Source organism: Crinia signifera, chromosome 2 (genome assembly GCF_055691185.1).
Source record: "Crinia signifera chromosome 2, ASM5569118v1, whole genome shotgun sequence".
NCBI classification, from domain to species: domain Eukaryota; kingdom Metazoa; phylum Chordata; class Amphibia; order Anura; family Myobatrachidae; genus Crinia; species Crinia signifera.
Window position 1 is genome coordinate 229,433,034 of NC_139218.1, and position 13,811 is coordinate 229,446,844.

Here is a 13,811-nt window from a genome sequence, read left to right on the forward strand (position 1 = left end):
AGCGCAGCGTGCCCCGCGAGGGGACGCGGATACCTTCACAGGCAGACGCGTCCCCTCGCGGGCTTCACAGGTGTCCGCGTCGCCACGGACACCTGTGAAGCCCGCGAGGGGACGCGTATAACTGTGAAGGTATCCGCGTCCCCTCGCGGGGCTCGCTGCGCTCGCCACGCTTCGGGCTCGGTGGCTCGCTGCGCTCGCCACACTATTCTATTCTCACTCCACGCCCTAGTGGATAGTAGGGCATGAAAAGGTCGGAGGACGCGTACCGCCGCCCCTCGCGGGCTCGCTGCGCTCGCCACGCTTCGGGTTGGCGTGGATCGTGGGGTGGCGTTAAAAATTTGGGGGGACATTTAAGGGTTAATTGTGCTTATTTGGGCTCTGTGGCCCATTTAACATTGATTCCTATGGCCAAATCGGGTCCATTGAGGCATTTAACAGTAAAATCGTGTCCATCGGGCCTTTTAACATTGATTCCTATGGCAAATCGGGAGCATCGCGTCGCGGGCATCGCGGGTACATTTATGGCCGGCCGCGACGCGACCGACAAGATTTCCATGTTTAACATGGGTTTCAATGGGAAATCGCGGGCATCGCGTCGGTCGCGTCGCGGCCACACATAAATGTACCCGCGATCACCACGACGGGCGCCCATCTAGGTAAAGAGTACCGGAAAACATTGTTCAACTCTGACATTGCAAATTCTTTTGAATTGTAATCAGGCCCACAATGCTGTATACTGCCCCATGGTGGTGTTTGTTATGTAACATACAGACATGCATATACATATTGTCACTCCCCTTTTTTCTGCCGATCTCACTCGTTATTACAATGTTACAATACATAGAAATGTTACAATAAATAGAAAGTAGCAATTACCAAAAAATGTAAATAATAAATGTTCTGCTTGACACTGATGTATTAGTAGTTAGCAGCGTGACATTATGGTGAACATCACACCAAACACGCTGCAGCATATTATATCAGGTAAGATAATTATATGTAGCTTTTTCTTATAAAAATGTAAATAGACTATACAAGAATATAATACATATAAAATGATACATATGAATAATATGTAAACGTTAGAAACTGGCATACCAGGGGCAAAGAAGACTGTTAGTTGATGGTGCATCCAGAGGTTCCTGGTTTGCAAGGGAAGACATGGCACATTCAACTAACAGGCTTGTTTGACCGTGATATTTATGATGTGTGTTTGCTGAGCCTGAATTGGACGTGCATAAAAATCCTGACATGACGGCAAACACGTACATAGCAGGTCTATGAAAATATGCAGCAGTGGGATTTGTTTGCAAACACCATCTATATTCGGCCACTTGTGTACATAAACCCAGCATGAAATGGTCCAACAAAATCCCTTTTTGGTGCACTCCTTTATGTGGCGCACTCTTATATTGTATTTAAAAATATCTATATTTAAAGGTACTTGTTTCCTAGCACGGCGCCCAATAAGCTAATATCTTAGTGGGCTATTCTGCGTAGTGAAATCGCATCGCATCACATGGGCCAGTTTAGTGCCGTGCGATGCGCTGCAATTTTTTAATGTCATTTATTCACTGCTCTACAACAATATAATTGTATGACATACCAAGAGGTTTTAGGCAACCCCCACTATCCACGTCAGCCCGAAGCGTGGCGAGCGCAGCGAGCCCCGTGAGGGGCGGCAGAACGCGTCCTCCAACGTTTTCATACCCCCACTATCCACGCCGGTGGGGAGTTGATTTTATATAGTGTGGCGAGTATAGCGAGCCCCGCTAGGGGATGCGTAGTACATGTAAAGTAATCCACGTCCGCTCGCCACGCTACGGGCTCGGTGGCTCGCCGACGTGGATAGTGGGGGTATGAAAATGTCGGAGGGCACGTTCCACCATGCTTCGGGGTGGCGCGGATAGTGGGGGGGGGAGTGCCTAAAACCTCTTGGAATGTCATACAATCATATTGTTGTAGAGCAGTGAATAAATTACATTAAAAAATCGCATCGCATCGCACGGCACTAAAATGGCCAATGCGATGCGATTTCACTACATTAGCGTACGTAGAAAATCTGGGCACCGTGCTAGGAAACAAGTACCTATTTAAAAATAAACTTTTATTCAAGTCTTTATTAAAAATCTCAAACAAAAATGGATAGCAGCGCTTGATCGTAGTATTAATAAGTCTATAATCCAATTGGAGTGATTTTACAGGTAAAAAACAATTTATGAGACATAGGTGTGTCCAATGTTAAAAGAATTAATGCAAATTATATATCATAATGATGAATAAAAAAATATATATGAATGTGGAAAATTTCTATTGGACAAATATAAAAAATGGTTAAAAAAAATATGCTAGTGCACTAGACTAATAATAAAACAATTTGTACAATTCCTGGAATTAAGATGGTTACTGTCCATTTCTATTAGGCCCTATGTAATTATCCATAAAAATAGAGATGGTAGTTAGTTACCGTCCACCATGGATGTTGCACAGTCCCGCAAAGTTTGCCTCCTGGGTAGGTGTTTTTGTTAGTACAGAAGGGGTTCAGTCCACCAGTGGTGTTTGGGCTTGATGAACAAGACTCCTGTGCTGGGGTAGATGGAGAGCAGAGCATCTGGGGCTGGTTTGGATCAGTCCAAAAACTTGAAGATGGAAGTTTGTAAAAAAACAGGATTTGGCAGTGATGAAGGGACAACTGACGTGTTTCACCATGTCAAACGGCTTTATAAAAGGATATTGTCATGTTGTCCCCAGAGGGATTTATATACTAAATGAGGAAATGATAATTGGTCACATGATGCAGGGTCACATGGTATACAATAATCGGTCAAATTGTAGTAAAAACTATCATCTTATGAGAAAAGGAGGTAGAATCTATTATGCAGATTATATACATTGCTACAATAAATGAAAATTCTACATTGGGGAGATTTGAAAAACTTTTCTTATTTTGTTTATATTTGAGACAAACATTCATTGGTGGGTAGTGGTCACATGTGCCATGAATAAGGCGCATGTTCATAGGTTGATTTATTAAAGGGCCGGTAACGCAGAATTTTGCTTCCGCCGCGTCATGGGAAGTGTGGATTCTAACACCCGCATCTTGTCCGGTAGTGTGGCATTCAGCCTCCACATCCATTGGCTGGTCCTCCATTTGGAGGCGGAAGTGTGGTGCAACTACTTCCGCCGAGCAGGTATTGATGGAGTCCCGGTCACGTGACCAGAAGTTATGAGTACAGCCTAATTTCTTTGAGCTGTTTTCTCTCTCCCGGAAGTGGGGCATCATAAAACGGCAAATGGAGGAAGTGGGGCACCTAAACTAATGTAATCTGTGAAATTTTCCACATTCATAGATATTTTTTATTCATTATGATATATAACGCGCATACATTCTTTTAACATTGGTTACACCTATGTTTAATAAATTGTTTCTTACCTATAAAATCAGTCCAATTCGATTATAGTCTTATTAATACTACGATCAAGCGCTGCTATCGATAATTGTTTCTTGTTTAGCTTTCTAGGGGTTTACTGCCCATTTACAGCAGCTGCTAGTGAAGCAAACCGTGTCAAGCTCCCACCACCACCCTCTATTAAAAATCTGTTGCTGAAGATGCAAACAACAAGTGTTGACATAATGTAAGTTCTTATAATATTAGCCACAAGTCCACTAACGTCATGTACCCCAACACGCCACCACTGTAGGGGGCCCTGTGAAAGTGTATTGGGGGACAGATTTCTGCTTCACACACTGAGGCCTAGATGTCTCATCGTTTATTATATGCAGTTATTATAACTTTTTGTGTTTACCTTATGGGAAAAAATCATGACCCTTACCTTTCTGTTGTAAACTTTGGGCATCTTCAATCATCAAAGAGCAGATTGTAAGGGTGAAATGTAAGCGAGTGGATGAGAGGAGACAAACAAGACAAGGAAAAATGAAGAGAGAAAGCATGAAATGATTTGTGAAGATATGATCACCAAACAATGCGCTATACCACAGAATAACATATAATACACATACTGTAGGGCCTGATTCTGAGTTGGATGCCTCCACGGCTAATTTTCTGTATGGCTTTGGCAGCCTACTTACTTCCTTATAACAATCTGAGAATACGCTATTGGATACTATAAACCATGTGAGTGGTTGTTGTAGCCTATCCACAGCTGCAGCCATCGCCATGAGTTTCTGGACTTACACCATCTCTGTCCACACTCTGGCTTATGCGTCTATGACACTCCTATGATGGTGCATGTGCAGTCTCTGATTTGGCCTAAGGTTCCAATGGGAGGGTGGGGTACTGATTACCTAGGCCCAGCTTGTTGGAGGGGCCTGGGTCAGCTGCAGAGCTTGATATACAGCAGTACCCTTTTGCATGAAGCAGCACCGGGCATAATTGTTTTCTCTCTTTTTTATGTTGTCCCCCAGATTTGCCCCCTCCTCCCAGTATGCAGGCCTAATTCTGTTCACAAAAGCTCTATCTTTGGTAAATATGCTGAAATTGGGTGTGGTATGGCAACCCGACAGTCAGGTTTCCAAAGGTCAATACACCAATATCGGAATTCCAACCGCTGGTACGCTAACCGGGGGACGAACGCAAAGAAGCCCCTTGCGGGCTTGCTACACTCGCCACGGGCGCGAATGACCCTGTCAGTCAGGATTTTGACCATCATGCATTTAAACAGTCTGGATTCTCATGTCGGTGTACTGGCTGACAGGATCCCAACTGCTGGCCCGTCATCTGGCACCAGCTGAAATCTGTGAGATTTACAATATCTGCAAATGCTCTTGCATATAACTCAGAATCAGACCCTGCTAATGCAACATTGCTCTTACAATGTACTGTATCTTATGCATAATATAAAGGACATTACATTAAATGCTTATTTTTGGGGCATAAATCTAAAGTCTGTTAAAGTTTGTGGAAATTTGTTACCATTTAATTTTCTTTTGTAGTGTCATTTATGCATTCAATAAACATTTACAAACAGTAAGTATCTAATAAACAAACTATTTTAATGTCAATTTAATTAAATGATGCATATGTTACAATATCAAAACAATTCACAGGTGGGTACGTGAACAATAACAAGTATGAAACAGTAATACACAATACAGGTAATAAATATCTGCCCTCTGGAACTCAAATGACATACTGCAGAGAACATCATTTATGCCCAGTGAACACTGAAACTATTGCAGCAGCTTCAGGCTTCCCACGAAAATAAATCTATACGGATCCTCCTGCTTGGCCTGCTGTACAATAATAATAAACAGGAAAAGTATTATTTACTTAAAGGGGGTTATTCTGGTTGATTCGCAAGGCTGCAAATTTGCAGCCTTGCGAGACCACTAGACGCCGCCCGCTGAATGCCGGTATGCCCCTCCCTGCAGGCCGCATATGCTCGCACGGACTGCAAATGGATGTTTAACATAGACATCCATTCGCAGGCTGTGGGGGAACACCCACATCATTCGATGGTTGCCGACCTTTGAATGATGTGGAAGGCCCAGGCACAACTAACAACTAAGGTTACTCTCAGGTAACCTAAGATATGCATGGACATTCGGCAGGAAGTGGGCGGCAGCTGACATCCGGTGATGTCAGTTGCCCAACCAGGGCACTCACGTCACGAGCAGATTTACAAGGGAACGCATGCGCATACGCCCAACATCGGTCCCTCTTGCGAACGTGTGGGGTGCGACGCTACTTGAATAAGGTCCAAAGGACATTGGAAATGCCCTAAAAATGTAAAAAAAAATTGCTGTATCGAATAAACAATAGCCATTTATTTGATAATAAAAGGGTTTCTAAAGGTTCCCATACACGGTACAATTTCCAGGTGCGATGAGAAGCGCGCTCTCATGCACATCCCATCACACAGCTCAAAAAGTATGTGCTGCGCATACTTATTGTACTAGACTGCATCTCTTTGCATTGCAAAACGTATGCAATGCGATCTAGTCCAAATTGCATACATTTACTGTACTGTGTATGGGCACCTTTAATCTAATGTACCGTTAGGTATAACCAATATACTGTATGAGTCCCCTCCCCCAAAGATCCCTGCATGTGTTGAAGAGCCAACTTACATTTGATTCCATTCATCAGCCATGTTCAGCAGGGTGGTTGGCAGCCCTTACCTGTTCACTAAGCTGGGAGTATTCACAGCCTAGCGAACAGGTTTGAATCAGGCCCTCTGTCACTTTGGCTGCCAGTACATATTATGCAGTACCCCCCAATTTTTTAGGGCCTCTATGTACCACCCAATTTAAAAAATGTATAGAACTCGGGTATCTAGTGTTCCCAGCTGTAGCAGCAATGGGCCAGTGGAAGATACTGGGAACTTGAAACTGGGCGGTTTGATGTAGCGGTGGTGCAGGTACTGAGGAATACTGCAACACTGGGGCACAGCTTGGGAGAGTTTAGAGCCCATGCCTAAACAGAATCCTAGGAGAGCGGCATTAGAGTTGCTGTAAGTGAGGCTATCAGATGCTGTGGCTCCTGAAGAAGGTCACCAGAGAACAGAAATTTTGAGTGAAGGAAGGTATTGTAATATGATGCAACTGAATTAAATACAGCAGCATGTGTTTTCATTGATAATTTGGAGAGTGTTTCCATTTATTTCTCTCTCTCTCTCTCTCTCTCTCTCTCTCTCTCTCTCTATATCTATATCTATATCTATATCTATATATCCAGGAGATGGGACGACACTCACTATTAAAGTACATAAATGCTGGGGTGCACACTCAAAAATAAGCTTCCATGGAGGAAGTATTTGATATAATTGTGGGTACAGAAGGAGGACACTCGCCAGACTGGAGTTAAAAATGATTCCTTTTATTTCATTTCATTTTATTTACGCTGCCATCACATATGGTCAACGTTTCGACCCGAATTAGGGCCTTTTTCAAGACGTGTAAGACAGCCATGTCAGACAATACATCCAGTAATAAAAGACACCATGGAGTGTCCAGAACGCTGCACCACGAGCTGTTAGCGCATATCAGCATCGTGATATGCGCTAACAGCTCGTGGTGCAGCGTTCTGGACACTCCATGGTGTCTTTTATTACTGGATGTATTGTCTGACATGGCTGTCTTACACGTCTTGAAAAAGGCCCTAATTCGGGTCGAAACGTTGACCACATGTGATGGCAGCGTAAATAAAATGAAATGAAATAAAAGGAATCATTTTTAACTCCAGTCTGGCGAGTGTCCTCCTTCTGTACCCACAATTATATATATATATATATATATATATATATATATATATATATATATATATATATATATATCTATATCAGGAATTTTATTATGTGAAGGGGCATGCTATTTTTATTCAAGTGCTTACAGCACATAAATATATATTTAATAAAAAAAAAAAATATTTACACATAACAGCCAGCAGGGGGCCGAGAACCGCTCATTAGATATTGATATATATCATTATATATGCACGGCAACTGTGCAGTGAATCCTAAACAGGATTAGCTGCACATGCCGAGTATTCTCATTGAATATTGCCCATTGACTGACACTTTAGATGCAATGCACTCTGAGACATACCGTAAGGATGAAGCCGGGAGGGGGAGGCGGCTGCAGGATTGAATTGTGGCTGTGTCAGTCACTCCGCCGCGGTGCTCACTGGGAGGAGGCGGGACAGACACAGACAGTGTGTGAGTGTCACTGACTCCTGTATGATATCACGTGTCCTCCATCTCCTCCTCCTGCGGGCGGTGCCGGCACTGTGTGACTGACACACCTCACCACCTGACACCAGCCTGGCGCCGAACTCCCGCTACCTAACTCCCACCTCCGGCTGCCCATGGTCCCTGATGGGTCAGATGCAGGGGGGAGTTTTCAGTTTGCTTCCCTGCATGTGATGTGGGGAAGAGCCAAGGCAGGGAGTACAATGTTGGCTGCTGCGCCCACTGATATATAGATAGTACTTAGTTATCATTGCAGTACAAGTCCCAGCATCATTAGTCAGTTTCTGGGATTTGTAGTGCAAAGGTAACACCAGTACTATTTTTCTGGAAAAATAGGTCCAGGAACTCCCGGTCTGGGGGCAGATCAATTAAATAAAAAAATATACATATAATAGAGAGAGGGAGAGAGAGATAGATCTATATATTGTATTTAGAAACAAAGACACTCACAGGTGACTTTAAAATACAACTTATCTTATGGAAAGTAGATTTTCAGTTCCTGTTGATGTCATATTTAATTAGAGGTTCAGGAAGTTCCTGCTGGTTCCTGCTGAAAAATAGCACTGGGTAACACTAATTACTTTTTATATAAGAAACAGCTATTGGTGCTAGTCAGACATAGACACGGGGGACTACCCTGCCGTGCAATTTTTTAAAATTTAAAGATGGCCACCACGAGCCAATCAGAGTGTGGCATGTCTTGACTCCGCCCCCTCATAGAGGTTTTTAAGAGCCAGCAGGGATGGAGCAGAGAAGAGCTCCCAAAGGGCGGATTCACATGCTCCGGCTGACACCGGGCGGCGAAACACCGCACGGCCAAAAGCCGTGCTGTACACAGTAGTTAACAATGGACAGGATTGTGTCCATTCATGCGAAACGATCCGGCCGCCGGGTTGCAGCCGGATGTCACCACTGGACAGGATGGCTGCCGGGCTGTGGCCATACTGACCATTGTAAACTTCTGTGTACGGCATGGCTTCTTGGCAGTAAGTGCCTCACCAGTCACTGACCTCACCGCACGTCACTAGCAATAATTACTTACCCGCCTTCTGCTTGGCTGTCAGAAACCATACAACGGTGTAAATATAAAGACTGAGATTCTAAACCAGATAATTTAAGACTAATTTAAAAAAGAGCATGTCTTAGAAGACATGTATACCTTCTCATTATCAGAGAAGATTACATTTTTTTATGTGTTTTACTTGTTTTCTTTCAATCAATTTTCTCCCTGCCCCATCCATGGTTGCTGGCAGGTGGGTAATGAGTTTGGATAACCAGACTAATTGAGGCCAGCCCTGGTAATAAGCTGTGCTTTGCAGGCAGCATAGCAAGAAATCAGATGGCTGCCCCACTGTCACAGTTTTGGCTCATCCGGTGAGATCATGAGAAGTGTCTCTGAGGATTGCATCTATTACTGCTGTTAGGACTGTGGAGGTTATTCACCATTTCATTGTTTTTCCAATGTGTGCAGTTTGTGCTAAACCCAGGCCCTCCTCAGCTGGTGCAATAGAAACAGGCTGATCAGGGCCAGAGTTGACGTCTCCCTCCCTCCCTCCCTAGAAATGCCTGGGCACGCCTGTATTTTCCCTGACACACCCAGAAAATGGCAGATTACCACCCCCAAAAGCCACCTTCCTGTCAATATGCCTGCGTAAGGTTTGTGATGAAAAAAGATGCTGAATTTTATCAATGGAAGGCCTAGCTCATGCACACTATGATCTATAGACATGGGTAGTCAATAGATAATCGGCCGGGCTGTGAATTTGCAGTCCAGCGATTGTGTCTGAATAACCCTTTATATCCCAGCTGACATTTTGCTTGCATTTTTTTATATTGGTATTTTAAATACCAATTAAACATTTGCCTTTATATGCATTTTACTAGTGCTAAAATTAGGCAATGCATAGTCTGAATGACAAAATGTTGATAGTCTAATCTTAACATATTGTCGTCATTGTCATAATGTAAAACTTCACAATGTCAACAGGCACAATGCTGAAAGTTCTTTTTATCATTAGTATTAAGGTTTCAGTTACGGTTGACATTAAGGGTTATGCTGCAGTTAGTGCTATGGTTAGGCTGCAGTTAGTGTTAGGGTTAGGTTGGAGTTAGTGTTAGGCTGCAGTTAGTGTTAGGGTTAGGCTGGAGTTAGTGTTAGGATGGAGTTAGTGATAGGCTTAGGCTGTGGTTAGTGTTATGGTTAGGTTGCAGTTAGGTTAGGATAGGTCCTAAATCTGCTGTAAACACGCCGACAGTACGAATCATCATATTGACTGGGAAGCGATTTATTGGAACACCCACGCAAGCTCCCTTAGCCTGTCAACATTAGAAAATCTATACAAGATCTTATCCAGATGGTATAGAATCCCCACACTCCTACACAAAATGTACCCCAGCCTCTCTAACCAGTGTTGGAAATGTAACTCTGCCCCAGGAACTTTTTTACATATATGGTGGCAGTGCCCATTGATCTCCAATTTCTGGTCAGAAGTATTTAAAATTTCTGAACACATATTGAGGGGAGCGCCCCCAAAGACCCAGGTTTCTGCCTTCTGAATGACAAATGCACCTATCAACACGTACAAATACTCTCTACTCCGACATTTAAATAATGATACCAAGGCAATTACAGTATACCGACCTTGTGGAACTCACCGACCATGCCCTCGATTAAGGACTGGTTCAAGTAAATAGACCACTTCATGGATATGGATGATATCATAACTTTCGTCACAGAAAAACATGTTAAATTCCAAACTACCTGGCTGGAATTTAAAGAGACCCTTCTTTTCTCCTCCTAGCTCACCTAATACCCCCAAAATATGGTAGTTTGCTATAGGCAGCACAGACATGTCCTAACAACTGCATATAGACTAACAGACACTCACTTCACTAAAATACCACCCTACACCCCCCGTTACCCAAGTTATTTCTCCCCCTCTTTCCTCACCCCTCTAAAAATTGAATAGTCTGATGTACCCTCATGCTTTATTGTGCTTTTGGTTCTTATCCATTAACTGTTACCACTTTTGTCCAAATGTCTGTAAATTTGATTTACTATTCAATAAAACCAGAATTCAAACAGCAAAAAAAAAAAACACAGGGCCTAATTCAGACCTGATCACAAATCTGATTGCAATTGGCCACAATCATTGCACTACAGGGGAGTCAAATGTAACATGTGCAGAGAGAGTTAGATTTGGGTGGGGTGTGTTCAAACTGCAATCTTAATTGTAGTTTAAGAATAAAGCAGCCAGTATTTACCCTGCAAAGAAACAAAATAATAAAATAATACCGCTTTCAGACTGCATATGCCATGTCACATTTTTGGTCTGAAAGCTCAGCATCAGACCCGGCTTATTTCCAGGTTGGGTTGCACAGGGAAGGGGCTGAGCAGCAGCGCGGCATCAGGGGCGAGGAGTAGGCAGCGCTTGGAGCTGACAGCGCTACCACCTCCATACTGTGAACGGGACCTGGGTTCCTCAACCCAGGTTACTCGTTCACACTGCACCTCAATCCGGGTAAGAGCCATATTCAACGCCTGATCATGAACAGGGTTGAACTCCCGGGTTGCTCGCTTCGGGGTGGTCCTTTCACACCACACCACGACCTGGGTCGGTGACGTAATGACCTGGCAATAACCAGGGTTGGGAGTGCGTTCTGAAAGGGGTATTACTCACCTAAATCTAACTCTTTGCACATTTTACATTTACCTCACCCGCAATGCAACATGGTTTTGTCCATTTGCTAAAGAAAAAACTGCTTTTCCATCAGGTCTGAATTAGGCCTAGTGGTGTCTACATTTGGGGTGGAATTGCACCTTTCAGCCTGTAGAGATGTCTGGAGCTCCCCACAGCATCGGTGGTTTTTTAATCACTTCACCCAAAATAATGTTTGGGTGAAGAACAAAAATATATGTAAAATTGATAATGACAGATAAGAAAATAATTCCAATATTTTTCTGTGGTCTTGGCAATTAAGTTTGACTAAAGATATAAATACCTAATTTATTGCTCTTCAGAAATTAGTAATTAAAAAGCGTAACTGTCATTCCATTAAACTACATTTGAAAAGTATGTTATTTAGATGGCTGATTTGTTCTTAGGGGACTACGTATAATTAACAAACATACACTTGGTGCACAAAATACAAATTTTGTTAAAGCAATGGTATAGCATTTGACAGGAATGTTCTGCACATTTAATTAGACTCATTATTTTTTAAAGAGAGAAGGAACTAAAAGTGTTAGAAAGAAATAACTTATTCTTAGTTCTTTAAACAAATTCATAGATATCCTCAGAACATATATACGGGGGACTATAGCAACCATTGGAGATATCCGGTGGCAGCTACTACCTTTTGTCCTTTTGTACATATTGTCCGTGCCACGCTGTTGGGTCCCGGCACCTGTACACTGTAATTGACAAAGGCCATGCCCGGCAACTGTGCGGTAGTGGTGATGAAAGCCTGGCTCCTATGGACTGCACCGGCTGCAGCCCATAGCAGCTGGCTAGGAGTGAACAAAAAGCAGAGATTAGCTTCCTACAGGAAGCCAGCTTTATGCTTATCATAGCCTGGATTGTCAGTCCCGGAGGGAAGGAACACCTTCCAATGGGACATCCTTTACTGCGGATGACTGGGAAGTACTGTGGAACTTCCAATGGGAAGTCACTGTCAGTCACAGTGAAGCCAGTGCAGTCTTGCGGGTAATACTTAATTTCTTACTGCCACGTATAACAGCAATACGAAATTATAATTATTTGGTCTAAAACCCAATCATTAATAAATAGTGCATAATAACAATCATATTATAATAGAGTTTATATTAACATGCTATATAATAACGCTGCTCATTACCTCTATGGGGAAATTGAAGTGTTTTGGGTGCTGGCAGCCACTAGATGGCACCCAATGAACCAAGTTAAGTGTTGTCTGAAAAAATATGTCCACAAAAATACATTAGTCACAAAATCAGCAATTCAAAAGTGAAATAGAGTCACATCTAACATACTGTATAGGGCATGTTTTGGACCTGCGAGCTCTGCGCAAGCCGATACCCGGCACATGTGCGGTAGTGGTGATGAAAGCCTGGCTCCAACCATAGAAGCCATTGATGGTCATTCGCAAGTTGGGTGACAGGTGCCAGGCATTTGGGGGTGGCACTCCAGCTTTTTCTAGGAGTGTCCCGAAAAACACAGGCGTTGCCCGTCTGTTGGGAGGGAGGACCATTGATATCTCATCACCACCACTGCAGTACCAAATAAGTGTAGAGTTACTCATTAGCTGAGAACAGGAGGAAAACCATTCGATGGTTAGTGCATCTCCTAATAAAGTTATAGTGAAATTAAGAAACAGATTTGGTGAACTTGTGCCTCCAAAAAGTCCAATTTGGAAACACCTTTATTTTATTTTTTATAAACAGTTTGCCTATTGTAGCCAATAGTCAGAATGAAATTAAGTCTATACTGTATACACAAACATTAAAAAAACACAACTTCCAACTTTCTTCCAAAATGTTATTCATAAATCAATAAGGTCTACTTAAAAACAGAGATAAACGTTGCATCCAGCTACTTTCCAACTAGCTGTAAATTATTTTCAGATCTCAGTACATGTATCAATTTTAGACCTGTAAACATAATTTTCTTTAAAATTCAATTAAACAAATTATTATTAAAGTTGAAAAATGCTTTTAAATTTGTTTATAACGGAACCTGATATAGCTATGGTAACTTTTTATTTTTACACTTATTAAAGCTGTATTTTATGAAACCTTTTGGTAGCACAAGGAACTTACAGTACAGTGATTCTGAGTTGGGAGCACGGCCTAACTAGTCATCTGGCACTTCTGGCAAATGCCAGCAGGGCCGATGGCAACTTGGGGTGATTTGTCACTCCAAGGTGGAAGCAGACCCTCCCAATCGACTCGCGGTGAGTCCGGCGGCTCTTCTGTGCGCCGATATGGTCCAGAAGAGAAGGGGCATCACATCATACTTCCCTACCTGACCCTCTCCATGAGGGAGAACATTCTCTGTTCCTGGTCTTCCCTGGTAATGTATGATTGCCATCACCTGCGGTGAAACACCTTCCTTATCAATTAA

At 42.8% G+C, this 13,811-nt stretch overlaps 1 protein-coding gene across 3 annotated transcripts in view; it reads right to left on the minus strand.

Annotated features, from left to right (window-relative positions):
- DOC2B (double C2 domain beta) overlaps nucleotides 1-13,811 on the minus strand; it is a 590,856-nt gene that overhangs the window by 381,312 nt on the left and 195,733 nt on the right. Inside the window, exons 3-4 of one of the 3 annotated variants that reach the window (XM_083173977.1) lie at nucleotides 12,568-12,642; nucleotides 3,835-3,858 (exon numbers count right to left, since the gene is read on the minus strand). The exons of 1 other annotated variant lie outside the window; for it this stretch is intronic. In XM_083173977.1, coding sequence (XP_083030103.1) covers nucleotides 3,835-3,858; nucleotides 12,568-12,642 — 99 coding nt within the window. The remainder of the gene's footprint in view (nucleotides 1-3,834; nucleotides 3,859-12,567; nucleotides 12,643-13,811) is intronic. One more of the 3 variants, XM_083173978.1, reaches the window with a different exon arrangement.